This window comes from Triplophysa rosa, linkage group LG1 (genome assembly GCF_024868665.1).
Source record: "Triplophysa rosa linkage group LG1, Trosa_1v2, whole genome shotgun sequence".
Taxonomy (NCBI): Eukaryota; Metazoa; Chordata; class Actinopteri; order Cypriniformes; family Nemacheilidae; genus Triplophysa; species Triplophysa rosa.
Window position 1 is genome coordinate 36,099,145 of NC_079890.1, and position 22,542 is coordinate 36,121,686.

At 38.4% G+C, this 22,542-nt stretch overlaps 2 protein-coding genes across 3 annotated transcripts in view; both read right to left on the reverse strand.

Annotated features, from left to right (window-relative positions):
- Positions 1-1,347, reverse strand: part of acer2 (alkaline ceramidase 2) — a 13,226-nt gene extending 11,879 nt beyond the window's left edge. Inside the window, exons 1-2 of the mRNA XM_057339712.1 lie at positions 1,008-1,347; positions 76-190 (exon numbers count right to left, since the gene is read on the reverse strand). Of these exons, the coding sequence (XP_057195695.1) occupies positions 76-190; positions 1,008-1,112 (220 nt within the window). The 5' untranslated portion in view covers positions 1,113-1,347. The remainder of the gene's footprint in view (positions 1-75; positions 191-1,007) is intronic.
- Positions 1,348-4,547: 3,200 nt separating this feature from the next.
- The window catches only part of dennd4c (DENN/MADD domain containing 4C), a 52,662-nt gene continuing 34,667 nt past the window's right edge, over positions 4,548-22,542 (reverse strand). The window contains exons 18-34 of one of the 2 annotated variants that reach the window (XM_057329318.1): positions 21,138-21,266; positions 20,534-20,681; positions 20,049-20,189; positions 19,295-19,426; positions 17,677-17,817; positions 15,307-16,370; positions 11,369-11,564; positions 10,904-11,010; positions 10,624-10,799; positions 10,297-10,485; positions 9,168-9,348; positions 8,753-8,863; positions 8,517-8,654; positions 7,686-7,803; positions 7,327-7,480; positions 6,242-6,306; positions 4,548-6,155 (exon numbers count right to left, since the gene is read on the reverse strand). In XM_057329318.1, the coding sequence (XP_057185301.1) occupies positions 6,019-6,155; positions 6,242-6,306; positions 7,327-7,480; positions 7,686-7,803; positions 8,517-8,654; positions 8,753-8,863; positions 9,168-9,348; positions 10,297-10,485; positions 10,624-10,799; positions 10,904-11,010; positions 11,369-11,564; positions 15,307-16,370; positions 17,677-17,817; positions 19,295-19,426; positions 20,049-20,189; positions 20,534-20,681; positions 21,138-21,266 (3,327 nt within the window). In that variant the 3' untranslated portion in view covers positions 4,548-6,018. Of the gene's footprint in view, positions 6,156-6,241; positions 6,307-7,326; positions 7,481-7,685; positions 7,804-8,516; positions 8,655-8,752; positions 8,864-9,167; positions 9,349-10,296; positions 10,486-10,623; positions 10,800-10,903; positions 11,011-11,368; positions 11,565-15,306; positions 16,374-17,676; positions 17,818-19,294; positions 19,427-20,048; positions 20,190-20,533; positions 20,682-21,137; positions 21,267-22,542 lie in introns of both variants that reach the window. The other variant, XM_057329309.1, reaches the window with a different exon arrangement.

Sequence of the window (22,542 nt, forward strand, 5' to 3'; positions counted from 1 at the left end):
GGGAGAGAGAGAGAGAGAGAGAGAGAGAGAGAGAGAGAGAGAGAGAGAGAGAGAGAGTGAGAGAGAGAGATTTACCAACAACCACCAGGAGAGTCCATATTAGATAGATGCCACTGTTGAAATGTGTGGCGTACTGTCTGAACAGACACATGAGAATGGGAGGCAAGACGAAAAACAGCACATTGCTTATCTGAAAAGAGACAAAGAAACAAGCAGTGAATCTCAACGGGCCTGAAAAGCATGTTAAAGTCTTAACACGTCAACAAAAAATACCATGATATCACAAGATACAAAAATAGCATTTGGCTTGACATTAAGCCTGGCCTTAATGTAGTGTGAATTCAGGTCAAGGACATGAGACGGCTGTCAGAAAGTCTGCCCAAATTTACCACACCCTACATTTTGTAGAAACTGTACATAAGTAAAAACTTGTTGTGTTTATCAAGTTTATGTCAAGGAAACAAACATAGAAATTCACCATTACGAAAATTACCCATAGTTTCACTAAAGTAAAAGTGTAACAATGATTTTTGGTAGATTGATTCCCATTTGTGTAACCATTTTTACTACGATTATCTTGACTAAACTATGGTTGCTTGCAGTAAAATCATTACGTTTCGGTTATTATTTTACGTCACGGTTAATTTTAGTACATATTTTACACGATATTAAAATACATTTGTTACATAGTATAAAAAGACACGTGGTTTGATCATCTTTTACTTTTTGCGGACACTGTACTGTTTAACGATGCTGTGTTTATCAAGTCCATGTCCAAAGACAAATAAATAAACTAATACAAATATAAAAGGAAGTAGTGGAAAAAGAAGAGAAGCATAAAATACTGTGGAATCAAGTAAATATTTCTCAACCTTAGTCGAGTACGTTACATGTGCGTCAAACTAAGACAAAGCGTCAAGTTTACAGACTTCAAACTGTCAGTCGATCATGAAGTGACACACAATGTGACACATCGAACTCGAGCGGCGGGCAACGAACACACGTACCGTGTTATAAAATTCCGCTATTCCCGGATAGATGAGATAATTCCCTTCACACCAATCCACATCTGAGCTGCCAGCCTGGAGATGATCCCATAAATGCACGTCCATCTCCACTCGGACACTATTAAAGGACTGTACAGATGAATTTATCTAATTCAGTTTAAACAAACGTCTTCACACAAGTTGCGTCGCCGCCTTTAACGCGCGTGCTAAAACGGCGACTGTCGTTCCCAGCGTTTATTTTAATCGGTGCCGAGCATGTCATGGTGAAATCCAGTTCGAGTTTTGAGCTTTTCACCCGTGTCGCGTCTGACCCGCACACACTGTAGAAGACTGGAAATAACAACAGATCAACATGTGATCCGCGCATGCGCAGAGCGGCCCGGACGAACCGCGCTCAGAAGACACCGTCGTTCACGTGTTTCTGGATGAACTTCTTCTGTTGGTTCTGGAACAACATTCCTGTCAACAAAAAAATGATTCTTTAGCATCAGAGGCAAATGATAGGTCGGAACCCAGCCGCAAACTAACACCGTGTCTACTCTACACCGGACGCGACCGGCGCGACGCATTGTTCTAGATTGTCGCGTCGCGCCGCATCAAGTGTGGACAAAAATTTAAATTATAATAGGTTGTAAGCGTTCTATTGTCGCGCCGCGTCCGGTGTAGTCCCGGCGTTAACCTTGACCCTAAACTAATTCTACAATCTGACTGGTTCATAGAACTTGTTCTGGGACCAACATTGTTGACTCATAGTGACGAATCGTTGGTTAAATCCCATTCACAGATTACTTTGGTACGTCTATTATTAAGTTCACATAACAAAACATTCGCTACTGTACACTGGTGTAATAGTAGATTAATGGGTAAGCCTACTATTTTATTAAACTTATTGTCTTAAGTAGGCCTATATTTGTATTTTGGTTGTATACATTTTTTGTCATTTGTTTTAATTGAAAATAGTGCTTTTGCCATCTACCTTTAAAATAAATTGCATTTGGTTTGTTATTTTCTTGGATAAATGTATGACACCCATACACTTTAAGTGTGGGTTAAATGTACTTTTTGGGGCCTTTGTACATTTTGGATAGCTCACTGTACTTATAAATAAAAAAAAGAGGGCAACACACAATTCCTTGGTTTTTACCCGTGGAAAAATATTTGCATGATAATGTATGACGTAAGGACAATAGACGGGATTTTCAGGAAAAGCCGTTGCTTGGCACTGAGCTTGGCATTGTTTTTAAAGGGATAGTTCACCCAAAAATGAAAACTGGCCATTTTCAGGTCTGGGACATCATCCACTACCATAGTAGGACAAAAATGTTATATTCTTTTTGTTCTGTTGAACACAAAATGAGATATTTTGAAGAATTTAGGAACACAAATCGTTGTGGGGCACCTTTGACTACCATTTAATGTTTTCTATGGTAGTAAATGATGTCCTGGAATTGAAAATGACTTGCATTCTTCCAAAAATCTTCGTGTTCATCAGAACAAAGTAATTTATAAAAGTATGAAATGACATGAGTGAGTAAATGATAACAGAATTTCATTTTTTTGGTAAACTATCCCTTTAAGACACAGGACACTTAGTTCAGACAAAAAAGCATCGTGGTTAGGTAGTCAAATACTTTCTGCCAAGGCAATATTCATTTAATCTACAATGCAGTCTTTGCAACTCCAATATAGAGCTTGTTAATCGACGTCACGCCACTTTGAATGTTGCGCCATCTTGGGAGGTTGGTTGCTAGTGCGTTCGATGCAGTGTTTTGTTTTTCTTGTTTGATAAGGAAATATAACTATGGTAGGTCGGTCTTGCTGTGTTAAAAACTGCAATAGCATTACGCAGAGTCGTTCAGAAAAAAGCGAATGGTTCTTTCACTTTCGATTTCTCCATATATCAAACGGTACATATCAAAACAATAATAGCAGTGGAGTATTAACCTCCCAAGATGGCGGCGCAAGGGCAACATGGAACATAGGGCGTGGCGTCAGCTTCACGTTCTCTATAGTATGAATTATAAATAATACATCTTGAGAACATTGTGAGTCGGAGTTTCCAAAACACTTTAGCCACAATTAAATCAGGACCAAATGTATTTATTGCAGCGACTGAATTCTGTTCCGACAAATTCACATCCACTCCACAGATTAGGAAGAACAGCATCATTTCAACCATTCTCAACATCTTCATAATCTGTGGTGTCATTCATGATCTACATATACAGGTGTATACTTTGTATTTGCAAAGCTGTCCTCACACGTAGTTTTGGTGAGCCAACAATAATACAATTTTACGTGGCCACGATTAACCACGAGCGGATGTTAACCACAACAAAAATGAGTTTTGCAATGTACACAGTTCACAATCATCACAACAGTAATTTGCTTTTGTCAGTATTTTCCCACGTTCAAGCTAATTCTACATATTTACGGTCTGTTAATATAAACAGTATTATTGTCAATATTATCCAAGGTTGGAATGCTACGATAGCATAAGAATGAAGCTCATCACTTTAAAGTTGGCCAGTTTGAGGCCATTATTGAAATGTTTTGTCTGTAACCTGCATGTAAAAATGATAAGACAACAGTTACTGTAGAATGACATCGGCTGTTTATGGGTCACTCAGATCTCTCCGAAGCAGCAGAATTCATCCCAGACAATTCTCAGTTTGGAAAAGACCACATGTTTTACTTTTATAGGTTGAGATGCAATGCAAGCTTTCACACTAACAAGAGATCGTGATATGACTATGTGCGGTTTTATGCCATTTTCTCTAAAAATAAATGTTAACCTTTCTTTAACTTCATGTAGATACAGACTTGCCGTCATTTCTGGGTTGAACACATATTATGTTGTGACCAGTGTTGGGTAAGTTACTCTGAAAAAGTAATTAATTACTAGTTACTAATTACATATTCAATAGTGTAATTAGATTACTGTACAAATTACTCTCTCCAAAATGTATTTAGTTACTTATTACTAATTACTTTCTATATCCTACATCAACCTTGATTAGTTAAGTGATTTAAGGATAGACATGAAAGGGCTTATTTAATTCATTCAATCAAATAATATTAAACTACATAAAGTACTCTTATTAACTGACCAAAGTTTACAAATGTAAATATTAAAGCAAGGATTTTAAAGTTAGACTTTGAATTTTGATGTCAATTCCACTATTGCACACACATATTACGCAGTATTTAGTTTAATTACATCAGAAGTAACTACTTAAATTACAGAAAAAATAAGTGTAATCCATTACTTTACTTTTTCAAGGGAAAAGTAATTAAATTACAGTAACTAATTACTTAGTAACTAGTTACACCCAACACTGGTTGTGACATATTTTTCCAAGAAACGACGACACATTGCAATACGGCTGACATAAAAGCATATATTAATGTTACATAAATGTTCTCCACATGTTATCTGATTCCAGGGAGAAAAAATAGTTACTATAGCTATCAAAGACATTTTCCACACAACAAAAATGCAAGCCTACGAATTAAAATAAATAAATTAAGGCAGACCAATTGCACTCCATCGTGTTAATTTATTAGTCGTAAATAAATCTTAATTTTACAAATCCTACCTTGAGACTTGATAACAAGGCACGATAACTCTTGATTTATTTAGCGATTCGTTTACTAATGACAGTCACTGGAAGGTTTATACATCCTTTGGATTTGCTTGTACAACAGGACTGGAAAATGGAGTTTAAGAGTTTTCGGCTCAGACAATTAATGGACACTAGTACTAAGACTAAAGTCATCTACCCGATTAAAAAGCAAGTTAAAAAAGTTGACACACATTCTTGATCCTGTGAGGTTCTATGGACGTTTTCCTTTTTGACATTAGTCTGTGTGTGTTTAAATAATGTGCATTTAAGATGAAGAGTGTGTATGAACAGATTCTCAAGGACGTAATTCACACCTCAATTATATTTCATGATTTTCTTTTGCCTAATACCAACATTTAGATCAGAAAGGATGTATTTTAACACTCAATTCTTCATCACTATATCATCATTCATACTTATTTAACCCTCTTTTTAAGACATTAGAGATGCATTCTGGAATGTTCTGGAAATAATCCGATTGTCTCCCGTCACAGTATTTCATTTTAAGGTGATCTAGCAAATACGCACATTCTCACGCAATCCTCACGCCTCACACTGTGACGTTCAAGACCCACGTTAAAGGGACAGTTCACCACCCCAAAAAAATTCAGTCAGCTTTTATTCACGCTCACGTCTCATAAAAATCTGTATGTGACTCTTTCGTCTGCAGAACAGAAAAGAAGATATTTTGAGAAATGTCTCAGTGGTTTTATGTCCATACAATGGAAGTCAATGGGGGGGTCAATGTTGTTTGGTTACCAACATTCTTCAAAATATCTTCTTTTGTGTTCCGCATAAGGAAGAAAGTCAAACAGGTTTGGAATGACATGTGGATGAATAAACAATAGAATATTTTTTGTTTTTAGATGAACTTCGCTCTTTAACCTCAACAGGCCTGATGTTTAAGACTCCACAGACATCTAAACAAAGATCCCTCACTTTGAGAAAGGCAACAGAGTTCAAATATCCCCATATAGAAAAATATATATATAAAAACACAACGCAACATTGAAGAATGTTAAAGCAAACATTTCCGAAAGTGCACGTCGAGTAAGACCACAGTCTCTCCATATCTACAAGACTCCTTCCACAGGTGTGCTAGTAAGAAACGTCGAGAAACTTTCCAAGTCTTACAGTGAGAAAATTCATCCGCCCTCCAAAGAGTTCATCCGCTGCAGTCTGGAAAGGGCTCGCGAACAAGAGGCAGTGTTCGACATCTGAAGAAAATGTTGCGTCGACTCGCGGTACAGCTGGCGCCGTGACACTCTCAGAGTAAAGGAGCCAATGCATTTTTATTCGGCTAGCTGAGCAAAAAGTACCATTTTTGAGCGACGGTGCAAACAAAAGGAATAACTGTTCTCTAACTCATCCTCCTGGAGATGAGATCAGATAAATGGAGCTCCGAAGCATTTCAGACACCACTTCATGTTGTTGTTGGGTGGTCTGTCGATGGCGGACAGAGCTTTGAGTTGCTCTGAGCTCAGCTCATCGTATGCAAGACGGTACTCGCGGTCAAAGGCCTCTGTTGAAGGAACAGCGAAGTCAAAAAATGTTAAATGAACGTGCACGAATGTAATAAAAGTATGTTGATTAGCAGAATTGACGTACCATTGTCAATGTTCTCCTTTCCCAAGGCAACAAGCGACAGAAACAAAATCTCCCTGTAGATACTCCTGGAGATGTAAAGAAGAGGTGGTCAGAGCTAAAGATAAACTCATATCGAACATTACAGTCTCTTTGAAGAGTTTCTTCTGTTAAAGCTCCATGTGTAATTTTTTTGAGGATCTATTGACAGAAATGCAATCTTCAGAGGTGTATAAAGACCTTACGTAATGAAGCGTTGTGTCTTAGAATGAGCTAGTTCTATCTACATACACCACGGGTCCCCTTACATGGAATTCGCCATGTTGTTTCTACAGTAGCCCTAAACGGACAAACTGCTGTACAGAGCGCATTTCGTAAATACGTTATCTCCTTCAGCAAAAGAGCAAAAGCGTAACGACATCTTTGTCCTGTGTCAGCCGCCGTAGTGCTCCAACAGCGTGGAGTGAGTCATTGGTTGCAAGTCACTACTTCACCACTAGATGTCGCTAAATTTCATACACTGGACCTTTAAATTTTAATGTAATTTTATGATTTTGACATTTCTGTATTGCATAATTCATCTTTGTTTGTATTTGAAGCACAAATAATATTCGAGTACATTCTAGGGGTGTCCTCGACTAAGGTTTTACATATAGAATTGTAACGTCTTGCCTATAGTCGACTGAGAGTCCAAACGCACGCGTGTGTGTTTGTGCGCGCGTGCGTGCTATGTGGGGACGACACCAGGTGTCAAAAAAAAAATCAAACATTAATTTACAGAATTTGTTTAGAACAGAATATACCTTTATAATAAATAAAAATGAAAAAACGAATAAAGCCAGATTCAAGTCACAATGTGCAAAATAAATGTGATTAGGCAAAGTGTTTGAAATGCAGGGGAACATATATTCAAAACACAAGCCAGAAATAGTCAAATTAATGGACGTTTTCCTTACACATCACGTTACAATGCTGTGCCACTAGACCAGATCTCGCCTCAAAACTATTTTCAAAACTAGATACACTGTGTATGTTTATGTACTTGACAAACAAAATCTATCTCTTCATGATATGAGGAAAGATCTAGTGTGTTGTGACGTATGTTCAACCTCTGTCGTTTAACATCTGGCCGTTTCTTGATCTCCCGGAGGAGTAGGTTGATGGGGCCGTAAACGTCATTCGTCTGGATGTTACGAACAATGCTATTCAGTAGAGTTCGTGCCTCCTGGTGGTCAGTAGGGGCTAAAGTTCCCCTTCGTTGCACTGCAAAAGAACATACAAGATGTTTAAAGCCAATTAATAATGGTACAACAAAGCACAATTCAAATCTCATTGGAAGATGTACAAATGTCTGTGTAGTGTTAAAGAAGTTCTTCTGGACCAGCATTAAACCAAAAGTGCTGATGCGACGCATTCAACTAAAAGATAGAATATAAAAGGACCATATGACCGCCCCTGCTGTACTTACAGAAGGTCCTCCAGAGCTGATAGAGAGGCTCGGTGGGCTCCTGATGCAAGTTCACATTGTCCCACAGCAGCTGAACATACACCTGCTTACTGTCCTGAGACAGAGACGTCTGCGGCAGCTACACGAGCACAACAGACAAGAGAGATTTATCTTCACTTCAGCAAACACGGCAGTGACAACGGTCACGATCAATGAATAAATGAAGAGTGTGGTTCCAAAATGCGATGACTCCGTTTATTTTTTCTCCAAGAGTCATTTTTATTATGTTATCATGTTTTTATTGTGTTAGTTGAGTCAAAATCAAAACAAAACAACTGCAGTTTGATTGATATTAATTGGAATGCGCAATAAAAAACATGATTTTTGTGATCTCATTTTGAAACCAAACTCTTCAAATACATGGTTACGGTTGTACCCACTGAAAAATCCCTTAAACTACAGCTGAGTAAGAACAAGACATTTGTTTGCCTAGGCAAAATTGTTGATGAAAGGGTAGTTGCTAACGTGTTCTGTGGTTGCTAAGCTGTTTCTATGTGGCTAATCACGGACTCAACTCTAATTTGACGAAAATGATCTTCGTTTCTTCTTTTAATAGTATGTGTGTTCTCTGGGATTCAAACCCATGACCTTTGACCTGCTAACACAATGCTATTCCAACGAAGACATTTTTTTAAAATATATATTATACACATAATATATACAATATAATACACATAATATATTACGTGAGCACAAACTTTTCTTCTGGACGCGATTAATCGTTTGACAGCCCTGATCCACTTGCATGGAACAGAAATGTAGCGAAGGCTCATTGTGAAGAAAAGTAAAGACCTGAACTCCATTGTTGCAGTGCTCAGAGGTCAGGATGAGTCCTGGCAGAATGCTGGGTAGATCCAAACGACGGAAATACCACACCAGATTCCAGAAGATGATGGGATGCTGACTGAGAAACTTCTGGGTATAGATTACCTGAAAGAGAATTGAAATGGATTCGAGAACATCTCTCACAAAAGAATCGTATGTTCCCTCGTGTTTAACAAAAGCTTATCAATGTGAAATTTACACACCTGGTCACCCTCGTTCTCTAACAGTGACTCCAGCTCTTTACGCAGGACCAGCGGACTGAGATACGGCACCGAAACTGGTTTTGGGTTGGGCCACTTCTGACCCAGTGTGTCCTGGAACAGAACAATAGAGAATTAACCAAACAGAATAAATCGACCAATGACAGCTGATCTTGGGAGATTTAGCTACGCGAGTTAGGATTGGATGAAACTGTAGTTTTTGGTCATAAGGGCGTTTGTGTGTTTACTAAGAAGAAAGAGTGCGATGAAGCATGCAGAATGTGATGTTTGCTTATTCTTATCACAAAGTGTATTCTGAGCGGCTGCCAGCACTGTGCAATGTGATGGATAAAGAAAGTGTTTTTCTAGCATGGTTGTGATGATGGAATTAAATAAAAAGCTCTTCATGGCCACTCACCGCCACCTCCAGCAGACTGTTGGGCAGGCTGATAGTTGATATGCCGTGATTGGGCCGTTGAGTTGAGTCCAGACTCTGCAGCGGGCCGCCCACACTGTTACTCCGGGTTAAAGAGGTGTTACGCTTGTCTTGTCTTTCCATTAGACCCAGTGGGTCTGAATGTACCGGCTCCGGTACGAGGCTGTAAAGTAAGATGTCATAATGTTATCTCCGACAGATGACACATTTATCAAACCAAACATGATCGCCTCTGTTAGCCTAAAAAAAGAAATGCTAAATTTCATCTTCCTAAAAAACATGATTACAACGAGGAAAGAGCTAAAAAAAAGAGAGTTTATATTTTATTTAATGTGTGCTGTTCAATTAATATATTTAATTCAACAGTACAAGTTTAAGAACATTTTAAATAATTTATAATATATATAAACTGTATATATACATACATATAAATAAATATCACATATTTTAGTTTTAAATTAGCTTTATTTTTTACATTTTGATGTCAAGTCAATTTAATTTTCAATTTTTAACAATTTTGTTATGTGCTTTTGTCCTCTTATTATTATTATTTTTCTTAATATTTAATACGTTGAATTTCTTTCTTTCTTTTTCTTAATGTTTAGTAAGTTGAGTTTTTTCAGTTGTAGTTGTTTATTTATGTTTAGTTAATCATTTTAACTTGAACTTATTTCACTTTAATGCCTGGGCGACATTTCTTATTTCATTTTTAATTTAATTTAATTTAATTTAATTTTTATTTTTTGCTATTATTAGGCCTCTTTTTTCCTTCGCATTTTTTTAATTAAACGTGATTGTTTTAATAGTTTTAGTTTACAATAATAACCCTGTAACAGGTATTATTTATGTGTCTTACACATATCTGCATACATATTTGTATCAGATTTCTTTGTGGCTATTCTCAAAATACCAGTGCAACTCCTAAAAAAACAAAGACGCCAGTTCGGTTATAGACTGTTGTTGTCATTTTTCTTTCTAATCCAATCTGTGTGTAAACTGAATTGTATTAAGCACTCTACAACAGGTCTGACAATAGTAATGTGCTGCTGTTTATCTCTAAAACAAGCCTCTGATATTTATTCTGATACATCAAGCAGTCGTGTTTACGTACATCTTTGGAGTTCCAGTTTGAGAGACGGGCATCTCCGCAGGACCCTCTCTGTCCTCAGGGGATTCTGGGAAACTCATGAGATCAGAAGGGTCACTAGGACTGCTGACTTTGACCTCGGAGGAGCCAGAAGTGATCGGCTGTGTGCTGGAGCTGTGTATACTGTCTCCTGATGTGCTGATCAAGTAGAAGCTGGACACCAAACATGCAAAGTGTCCCAGCGATAGATAAATATTATTATTAATACCCTCAATTAACAATACAAAAATCTGTAAAGAAAAGATGTAACCAACCCAGTAGAATGCTACTGTAATCTTTACTGTTACTCACCCCGGTGTGACACGCAGGTCGTGAAACTCCACGTGGAGCAGAGGGAGAAAAGAGATTTGACAGAACGGACAGGTGGAGTTCAGATTGGAGTCGTCTGCCGTCCAGCCTGCCATGATCTCCTCGTCATACACCAGAGCTTCACAGGAGCGACACTGAGAGCAGCTGGACATCAGAACCTGCAGGCGAAACCACAAAACTAAGCCAAAAAAGAAACAAGTGACAGGTGCAGTTTCACATCCTGCAGTGATATCGTGGTATCAGCAGGGGGCGCTCATCTCACCTCTAAAGCACAGTTCTGGTAAATGCTGGAGGTGCTGGCGTGATGAGACGAACTATGTTCAGACCTCTCCGAGTCTCCGCTTCTCATTGATCGACCGGGAGTCAAAACTGTAGAAAGAGAGAGAGTCGGGCAAAAAGATGAGCAACAAAAATACACAGATGGATGGAAATCATTACGCTGCATCCCGATTCACATACTATACGTCTTTAATAGTGTTTATAATTACACTATTAATAGTGTAATAGTGTTTTAATAGCGTCCACAATTTCCACTGAAAATCTAAAATTTTACCCACAATTCATTGCAAGAGAGGAACAAGATTAGCAATGTTACACTTAATAAATTCAATTATACAGTCAATATTCTGATAGACATACTTAATGAAGAAAATCATTGAATCAGATTGGCTGTGTTAATTTTCCATCCTTGTAACACTGTTGCTGAATCTGTGTTTGTGTGACTCACATGGTGGCTGGTGTACACGGCCGGCGTCACTGCTCCCGCTGCTGCTGCCCAGGCTTGTGTTACTACGTGCGAGTCCGTTTGACGCCAGACTGGGCATCAGACCTCTGGGTAAAGAACTGTCCGCCGTCACGTCTTCAGACAACAGCTGCTCTTCTAGTCGAGCTGGGAAACTGTCTCTGGGCTGGGAGTTTTCCTCCTGAAACACACAAACCATATTTGAAAGGATCTTACATTTATTAAATACAACTTATAGCATTAAAACATTCGTTTTTTTGCACCAAAGGAAGTCCATTTACTTGATACTCCCTCCTCTCTCTGACATCAAAAATGAATGGGAGCAACTAGGGCTGAACGATTAATCGAAATCGAATCGCAATCGCGATGTGAGACGTTGCGATTTGCTAATCGCAAGAGGCTGCGATGTGGAAGCGATGTGAAAAATAAGAAACGCGTCTGTTCCAAGCCCGCTTTGAGTGGCATTCTTGCTAACCAACTGAGTGAGCGCACCTCTGTTATGCCTAATCAGCACTGCCCCAGCCAACTGCGTAAACGTCCGACATTAAAAAAAAAAACATAAGGCAGGAGAGAGAGAGTGTGTGTTATTATGGCATCTGCAGAGTCAGATCGATCATATTAGGCAAATAAATACTAAAGAACCGTCCAATTCAGAAGACCGCACACACACAGCCTGCACACACTCGACACTTCGCCGCGTCTCGCGGACGAGCCGTTTAAACCTGATGCGCACACACAGCCTGTGTCATACTCGCGCGTCTCGCGGACGTATGGCGTTATTATAATGACAAATGTCGCGAGCGCATTATTACAAGGCGAGAGCGCATTCTTGTCATACGAGCGCGCGAATCTCTCCGCTCGCACGCCGATTTCCTTTGCTCGTGCACAAAACTGGACGCGCGCTTTCAACTATACGCTGCTCTCTTATGAATTGTCTCTCCTCTCGCTCAGTGAGCGTGTGCGCACTCAAAATGCGTTCCGTGCGTCCACGAATCCTTTGGTACTCTTGCTCTCGAGAGGTCCTCCTGTGTGTTCCAGGCATTATAGGCTGTCAAAAGTAGTCAACCAATCAGGGATAGGCTTCCACGGCGGGCCAATGAAAACGCGACCTCTTAACTACAGTAGGCCTAATTGTTAAAAATGCTTGATGAAGAGTTGTTTTTCGTGTTCTTTTCTACAAAAGTGTCATGTTAATGTGTAATTCTTGTAAAATAGTATATTGTAAATTGCTGAGTTTCATTCTTATAAAATCTTTTAATATATAAATCTTTTAATGAGTGGATTCTTGCGTGTGGGTAGGTGGGTGGATGGGGGGCACCATGAGGTCTTAATACGCCTCTGGATCCACCACGTTCTCAGGTAACAATTTTAATATATTTGATGCAACATTATTAATCAAATGTATATTATAAATGAACGGTAAGGGAGCGTTTGGTATATTGCATAGAAGTTCAGTTGTGTGCCCTGAACTTCTGGAACACTGAATGCAGAACACTTACAGTGTGTGTCTGCAAACGCATTAAATGCATAACCAAATAGGTATAGAATATTATATGATATTTCCAAATGCTCCAGTGCTATTATTGTTTTGATATGTACCGTTACTTGTAGTAAATATTATTTTAGAATAAAGCTAACTTAAGACACCAATCTAAATTGTTCGGTAATCAATTTAGTACTATTTTGACAATATTATGTTTAGTGTAGGACATGCATGAGGACCACATGAACTTGAGGGTGTTGGCCTGTTTTGTCTGAATAACATGGTAGTTAAACTGACGTTTATATGTAGCCTACAAAGCATCCTAATGCCCCGTTCATTTCTAATACACATTTGACTAATAATGTTGCATCAAATATATTAATATTGTTACCTGAGAACGTGGTGGATCCATCTCGCTTCGTTGAAAACGTCGAGTCACTTTCAACCAATAAGATGCCATGTAAAAGGTCGCGTTTTCATTGGCCCGCCGTGGAAGCCTATCCCTGATTGGTTGACTACTTTTGACAGCCTATAATGCCTGGAACACACAGGAGGACCTCTCGAGAGCAAGAGTACTGAAGGATTCGTGGACGCACGGAACGCATTTTGAGTGCGCACACGCTCACTGAGCGAGAGGAGAGATAATTCATTAGAGAGCAGCGTATATTTGAAAGCGCGCGTCCAGTTTTGTGCACGAGCAAAGGAAATCGGCGTGCGAGCGGAGAGATTCGCGCGCTCGTATGACAAGAATGCGCTCTCGCCTTGTAATAATGCGCTCGCGACATTTGTCATTATAATAACGCCATACGGACGAGCCGTTTAAACCTGATGCGCACACACAGTCTGTTTCGTAATGACGTTTATAGTAGGCTACTTGAGTCCGGCTCCACACGGGCATCTGGCAATATGGACGAGGCTTGACGCACGCGCGCACCCTGTGTCAACTCACGCCTATCTCCGCGTTTCAAACAAATGTAAATTCTATCTAACTGTTTTGCTAATTTCACTTGGATGAAATTAAACATTCAGCACATTTTGAACTTGTTTTAAAAAATCCCACATACTTAAAAAAGTATAAATCAGCCCATGTAACCTATGAACTATTTTAATAATTCACTAACACAATAGAAAATGTTATGGATTTAAGGGTTACAATGGGAGTTGTATTTGTTTTAATGGAAACTATAATAGTGTACACTGGTTGGATTCTATTGGTGTGATGTAATCTGGAAGTTGGGAACCAATATTTGAATAATGCCCAAAAACACACTACAAAAATGAATTTTGTAATGTTTTTAATGGAAACAATTAAAATTTCTGTAATGTTTTTTGTTGTTGTTTTCTTTCAGCAGGGTAACTATACCCATATTGTGCTCCACACAACAATATTGAGCTGAAGCTTGAATTTGAAAAGTTAAAATCGCAAATCAAATCGCAATCGCAATGTCTGTCAAAAAAAATCGCAATTAGATATTTTCCCCAAATCGCACAGCCCTAGGAGCAACACACAGCTCTTTTGCATTTAGAACGCTTGATTCTGTAACGTGCCTTTTTAGTGTTTTGTGGATCTTTTAGATGAAGTTAAGGATTGCTGGTCTTGGTTTTGACTCAAAGTGATGGTCTTGACACCCTCCGGTCTTGGTTAAGGTGGATTAGACTACAACACTAGTTCAGAAGAATAAAAGCATCGATCCTATTTCTGTATACTAAGCAGGCGTCATGAAAATGTAGGTGGTCGTGTGTTAAAATGTCTTCATCCGTGTAAAGTTAGATAGGTAGAAACGAGTGCACTTTTGGGACAATGGAGGAGATTTTGTGTTTTGAACCTTTTAGCACGTTTCCAAAATATAAAAAATATGCAAATGTCAAGAAAAGTTTGAGTCCTGATTTTTAGGATTTGCACTAAGGTAGATTCTGGGGATGCCGAATTTATTTGGCCGATATGGTTTTTAAAAGACAACTATCGGTTGGTTCTGATATTTTTAAGTAAAAACATGCATTAAGAAACAATAGCTAGTTTACCACTGCATTATTAATTGAATCGATCAATGAAAACCATTATTAACTCATTTTCACAGAATATTAAAAAGGTTTCAATAAAATCGTTTTCATTGATCGAACAGTCCAATCATAATGTAACAGGCAAACATTGTCAAAGCAAGAAGCGAGATAAAATACAACAAACACAGCTATCAAATGCTATCAAATACTTTTTAACATCATGATTTAATTTTGTTTTGGTATGCATTTAATTATTTTACATGGAGGGAAAACATTAGATTATGCACTGACAATATTCAACCTTCCAGTTTTTGGAAAGACTCGGTTTTGGTGCATATCTAGCAGATTTCCTTATATACATGAAACAGTCCGCTACTATAATAAAGTTGCCCGAAAACTAACAAATCAGGTTCTATTCTAGTATCTTGACTTCTCTCACCTCATCATCGGAGTACGAGTACGCAGAGGCCACGGCGTCCCACATCTTACTGGCCACATTGGCCGCCTGCTTCATGCTCGACTTCAGCAGGTCCACTTTAGGACCCGACAGCAAGTTGTCCATCTTGATGCCCGATATACTGTTCATCATAGAACCCAACGAGGCGCTAGGCGAAGACTTCACAAGAGCTGTCAGTGATGCCGACCTTTGACCTGCAGAGCCCGGGGTCTTGGCTGACTTGACAGCGAAGGTCTTCGAGCGTGTGACGGCGGGGCTACGTTTCGGAGTCTCCGTGACGCTGGGTGCTTGGACTTGACCAGCCGGAAGGCTCGATCGCCTTTCCAAAGATTTAACCGCTGGAGAATCCGGATTGCTGGGATCACGGTTGGCCTCTGGTTGCAACTCCATGCTGGGGGATTTGGCTCCCAGCGGGTTTTTGAGACTCATGTACATCTCGATCTCGTTGGCGAGATTCCTCGACACCGCAGTCGGAAAGGCCCGCGTGGACTCCTGGCTGTGAATAGATGCCGCGTCCTCGGTTTCCGAGGCGAAGAGAGAGAGAGGGTCCGCCCCCGCCTCGACATCCGCCCTCTCTATGACTTTAGAGGAGGCGGAGCCACTACTTAAGCTCCGCCCAACTCCCTCAGGCGTCCCCTCGTTTTTCTCCTCAAGTTTGTCTGAACCCAGAGATTCGGGAACGCTCTCCTTTCTATTTCCGTGTTCTTCCTCCTGGAGAGAAGGGCACAGTGTAGGGTCCATCTTAAACTCCTTAAACGTAGGAGTGGTGGCAGAAGGCGGAGGGGTCAGACTTCCAGGGAACGCGGCGGCGAGGATTTTTGCGTCAGCACCCATATTATCTACGCTTAGCTCCAGACTGCCTTTCTTTTGCAGCATGCCGGCTTTACTCTCGGCGCTGAAACTGCAGCTGCGCTCGGCGAAGGCTTTTACTCTCTGCGGCTTTGTGGTCTGCGTCACAGAGTCCAGGTTTGCAGAATCCGTCTCCACAGACAGGGCAGCGTCTTCACTCTTTATACGCGGCATGAAGAGCTTACCTGTGCAAACTCCTGCTGGAGATACAGAAAGACAGCAAGGTGACTGATTCATATAGAAAGTCTTATACTAACACCACAATAGTCAATTTAACCATTTTTAAACTTGACTTTTTGCGAAACAGTCTATAAATATTGTGGACAAATAAAGAGTTTATATATACATATATTGAAGAGTTTGGTTCCAAAAACCATGTTTTTATATTGTGCATTTATATTTATATCAATCAAACTGCCGTTGGTTTGTTTTGATTCAAGCCTTAATAACTCAAAAATACAGCTAACTAGCACAATAAAACATGATAACATAATAAAAAAACATTATTTTTGAAAAATAAAGAGATAATAAGAGACCATTTTAGACTTTCATTTAATCATCATTTCTAGATGTATTGTGGTCATTCCAGTCTAGTGTCTGTTGAATTTCAACAAAATCAAACCTCAGGAGTGACAAAGTAGGGATGTAATGATTCACTCGGCTCGCGATGCGATTCACGATTCTGATCTCACGATGTGATTTAATCACGGTTTTTTAAAGAATGAGTTGAGGAAAATTTAAAACGAACAACTGCCCTTTTATTATTTCTCTAATGCTGCACAATTCTTTGTCAAATAAAAATATATTTTATGTCAAATAACAAAACTAAATTGCAGTTTAAAAAAAAAGAATAATACCAAAGTCTCTTTAATACAAACAAACTAAGAAGTTGTCTGTGCTTTTCATAACTTTTACTTTTTTAAGAAATATCAGCATATCCACGTTTACCAAGTTTGCAGAAAAACAGCGGCCCCTGCTGTTCAAAACATGTACTGCGATTTTTATAACGTCTCAACCGACTTGAATCGTCACATATTATAATCGATTTTCAACCGTTACATCCCTAACATAAAGTCATCCAACAGCAATGTGAAAGACTGACAGCATGATAAAACTTCAGGTCACCACATTAAAAAAATGTTTTTACACTTTTCATAAATGTACAAATATTACTGTTGTATTGCTTAAAAGTGAATATGAACTTGTTTTCTTTGCAGTACTTGAGGTCTAAAAAAAAATGTACATCATCTTCTCTGTTATTTTCACCTGTTTCTACAGTTTCCATTTTCTCCAAATAAATGCAAATAGAAACATTGTTTTTATTTGAAATTTGTGAGAAATATTGCTTAAACACATAGCTACAAATAGTACATACAGGAACGTGCAAGTATCTAACCATGCATAAAACAACACAATTTAAATGTATATATATTTTAAATAAAACAAAAGGAACATAAATGTAAAAGTTTATAGCATCATCTCTGTTCATTTTCAGTGACTGACCAGTTTCTCCTCTGCCCGTGTTGCTGTCCAAGCTTCCAGTGGACAGTTTCACAATGCTGGCAACAGGGGGCGCTATCTCAGCAGGGCTGGAGGGCTCGGTCACAGCCACAACACTATCCACAGAACTGGCCATATCGTCACCTTTAAAAGACAAATGGAGAACAATATAGTACTATATTAGAATACAATCGGAAACGGTGCATGATTTATTTAAAAATGAACTAAAATCAGGGAAGACTTGGGTTGGGTATCGTTTGAATTTCATCAATTCCAATTCTGATTCAGATTCTGCTTATCGATTCCCAGTTTTGATTCCAAGGTTGTGAAAATGAAGTAAGACACTTCGATGTCAAACTGAATGCTCATTTAGACTGCTTAATGACTGGCTTGCAAATATATAGAAATATTTACGAGCACAGTTTTGTGTATATATACACATAGCAACAGTGTTTTGTCCAAATTTTAATAAAATTTGTATTACACCATAGTTTAACTACAAATGTCATGGTTAAACTGTAGTTAATATAATGACTATGGTAAATTTGTGGTTAGTGTGCTTTACTACACATATCATAGATAAACTATGGTTAATATAATGAAAATATAGGTTTTTCATAAGAGGGCAATCCCAGCGTTATGGATGTGACATGAAAACGCTCAGAGAACGTTTTTGTTTATATGGTCACACTTTATTTTTCGGCATTAATAAACCATTAACTACGACTTCTGCCTCAGTAAACTCCTAATTTGTTGCTTATTAATAGTTAGTAAGGTAGTTGTTAGGTTTAGGTAGGATTAGGGAAGTAGAATGTGGTCATGTAGAATATGTGCTTTATAAGTACTAATAAAAAGCCAATATGCTGATAATAGGCATGCTAATAAGCAACTAGTTAAGAGTGAGAATTGGTCCCTATACTAAAGTGTTATCGTTAATATATTACTAAACCCTTGTTAATAGAGTTTAAACATGAGAAAATATCAGTCTACGTATACGTTTTCTATTTTAAAAAAGGGAAATAAACATGTGACAAAAAAAGGACACGGTTTTGGGGAGACGACAAACTTTGCACTATTTCTGTGAATTAAAATGCACAAACCTGAAGCAATAATACCCAATGAATGGAGAAGGGGTGCCTCTTCATAGAACACAAATTAGTCATTTTATTTTTAATTTCACGTGTCCATTTATGAGGAATATGTACCGTTATGGATGTGACAATCCTGAAAAGGGCACTTACCTGAAATCATGCACTAAAAATAAAACGCATGTTTTTAAAACTTGAAGTGAGACCTGACATTGGTATTTGAATCACCAAATGTTGATGCTGAGATGTTAGTAATAGTAAAAACCTTTGGTAAAAACTTTATTTTTTCATGGTAAGGTTGACATCTTCACAGAATTCCCCAAGAGTTTTTCATTGAGTTATCAGCAGATCACAAGTTGACACACGCACATTTCCGAAAATGTGCATGCAGGAATTGATAAAAGGATTTTAATTTAATATTACCTTTTCCTTACCTTGCGATTCCGATTACAGAATTGGAATTGATTTTCGCTTCCCAACCCAAGTTAAATGTCAACGATACATCTCAAAAGTAAAATGTTCGATTACAGTACCATCCGGTTGGGTCTCCGCAGCTTTGTTGCCGTTAGTGATGTCACCAGACAGAGCAGGAGAGATTACGGATGGATCTGTGGGGTCCTGGGGCAGGTCGTCCTTAGATCCATAACCCTGATCAGACTGACCTCCTTAAAAGACACAAAATACAATTAGTGTAACATATATAGAGATATACTGTAGGGATGTAACGATTCACCGGTTGAAAATCGATTATAATATGTGACGATTCAAGTCGGTTGAGACGTTATAAAAATCGCAGTACATGTTTTAAACAGCAGGGGCCGCTGTTTTACTGCAAACTTGGTAAACGTGGATATGCTGATATTTCTTAAAAAAGTAAAAGTTTGGAAAATTACAGACAACGTCTTAGTTTGTTTGTATTAAAGAGACTTTGGTATTAATCATTTTTTATTTGATTTGGAATTTGTTTTAAAACTGCAATTTAGTTTTGTTATTTGACATAAAATGTATTTTTATTTGACAACGAATTGTGCAGCATTAGAGAAATAATAAAAGGGCAGTTGTTCATTTTAAATTTCCCTCAACTCATTCTTTTAAAAAATCGTGATTAAATCGCATCGTGAGATCAGAATCGTTACATCCCTAATATACAGTATTGAAGAAAATAAATTTCATAGACATACATATATAGTACCTATTATTATATAAAAGCATGGGTTTGTGTGTTATGGAAAAAATGTGAAATATGGATGTGTGTATTATTTGCACAAAATATATATTTACATGTACCTTTACTGTAGTGAAAGTCAGTAATATTCTCAACGATAAGGCTGCGAGAGAAGAGCGTGTGTTCAGTGTCATTCGAGCTGTCGGCACTGCAGTGACTGAGTCTGTCTCCATCAGCACCTGCTGTTGTACCTGCTGATGCATCTATAGAGAAACACACACGCACCTCAGTCATGTCAAACCGCTAAGACCTGAACATCAAATTAAACATCAATTCTCATTTTTAGTATGTATTTTCATATTGAACCTTGACTAACATCACTTCTGAATTACTCGCAGCATTAGAAATGCATCTTGTGTCCTTAAACACATTATCAGTGATGTCGCCCGGGGTCTTTATACACATTATACACCCTCGCTCGTGTGACCTTGCATTTACAATTTACAAGAAAGTTGTCTAAAGCATGGAAGAGTTATGCATTTACTCAGCCTTGTCATGCTGAAAAGAAAGATTGAAATAAGAATAAGTCCGTTTAAGACGTTCTGACCTGGGGTTAACAGAGAAGGTCCTTTATGCAGGGCTGTCCCACGCAGTGCCTGTTTAAACTGCACCACTCCTCGCACAAGATTACGCATTTTGGTCCACATGAACTGTCCGCTGCGGTTACGGCTCGGCCAAGGACTTTCCAGAACAGCCTGGATAAAGCACAGCCAATTAGAGGTTACGGTAACCATGACAACCCGGGTTCTTCGGGGAAACACACAGAAGTTTGCAATCTTCCTGTTCATTGGAGCAACAAGGACCAAAAACGTCGAGATATGCTGGGAAATGTTCCAACAAATATCGAAATGGCAAAATGACATTTTCATCCTTGTTCTTTGACCAACTAATTCATTTGTTAGATTTGTTTGAATAATTTAGGAGGACCATAAAACTACAAAACAAGTGCTTGACAAACACAGTATAAATAAGCGGTTTGATTTATTCAAAATACAGAGAAAAGCCATTCTTCCGCAATATGATACATACTCATTTAATATTACATGCCTTTTTTTGCCATATGACATTAGACACAAAAACGTCCCATCAGTATGAAAGTACTACAGTCCTAAAGTAATGGACTGCTTGTTCTATAGTGTAATAAAATGTACCTTGTTGTAGTATCCATAAGTAATAGCGTTGGGTTGAACTCCAGCCTTCTTCATCTCCATTAAGACGCGCACAGCCATGACGGGCATTTCCCACAGACCGCACAACTGCATCACCACGCGATAACACACCTGTTAAACACATCAGATGTGGTTTAAGGTCACAGACATTTTTTATAACTTTTGGACTGAAGAATATATCATTTGTTTCCTTATTGAAGTGCACAAGAAAGCAAGTGTAAAAGGTTTATGACTGATACAAAAAATCGGGTTCACCTAAAGGTCTGTAGTTATTATTGCTTATTACACGGCTCGTTGGAATGCTCGATTCCGATTGGCCAATCGCGACATTTGCAGGTTCGTTATTCCCAGATAACAACCTCTCAAAACTAATAACACACATTAACCCGAGTGCAGAAAATCAATTTGACCGTTTTTTTTTTTGACAAATTAAATATGTCTTTTAATAACACATATGACATTATATTTACAAACGATTCAACCAAATTGCCTGTTCGTGACATTTGAATGTCGTTTCTGACCTTAAAACCGAAAGTAAATGTCTTTTCCTCGTGGAAGGTCTGAAAAATGTTTCAAATTCACATTTCATGTCCAGTTTTTATCTGGCAAGTAGCCGTGTAATAAGCGGGATAATGTACAGGCAGCCGGCTGTTATCACAAAACAAGCCCCTTCGGTGTGATACAAGACCCTCCGGTTCACGTCCGGTCCTGATCGTGCTGTCGGGGCTTATTTCTGCGATAACAACCAGCTGCCTGTACATTATCCCTTACATAAAAACACACATTACTTTTGCTAATTGTAAGCATTAGAATTTATACTATCGTACAACTTTACTTGATGATATCACCCCCCACAGAAACATGCATTTTCTGTAAACCAGCTTTGAGATGCATTGTGAAAAGAGCTTTACAAATAAATGTGAATTTGAATCAATTACAAAATATCTATTCACTAAAATAGATGTTGTTTTGAAACAAATGTTGCAGAAAACATTTTATACACTCGTACACAAAGAAAAAAAAGCAAGTGTTAGAGGCCAATGACGGTGTTTAACACTGATACTAAAATCAGGGTAAAGTACATACATTTACCTGTACATACAAGTCTAAAGTATCTACTTATTAAAGTAGCTTTGTTTTTCTTATAAACTTTGGACATTTAAGCATTTAGTAGACACTTTAATCCAAACCGACTTAAAAAGGAAAGCAATAAAGAGATTCATTAAAATATAAAGTGATTTCAAGAAAATTTGAACAAGAAAGCAAGTGTCAGAGGACAATGGCTCGGTTTATAACTGATATGAAAATCTTGGTTAATCTGATACATTTACCTAGAGGTCTTTTAAATAAACCCAAACTGAAGAAAACACTTTGTAGACTCATGCAC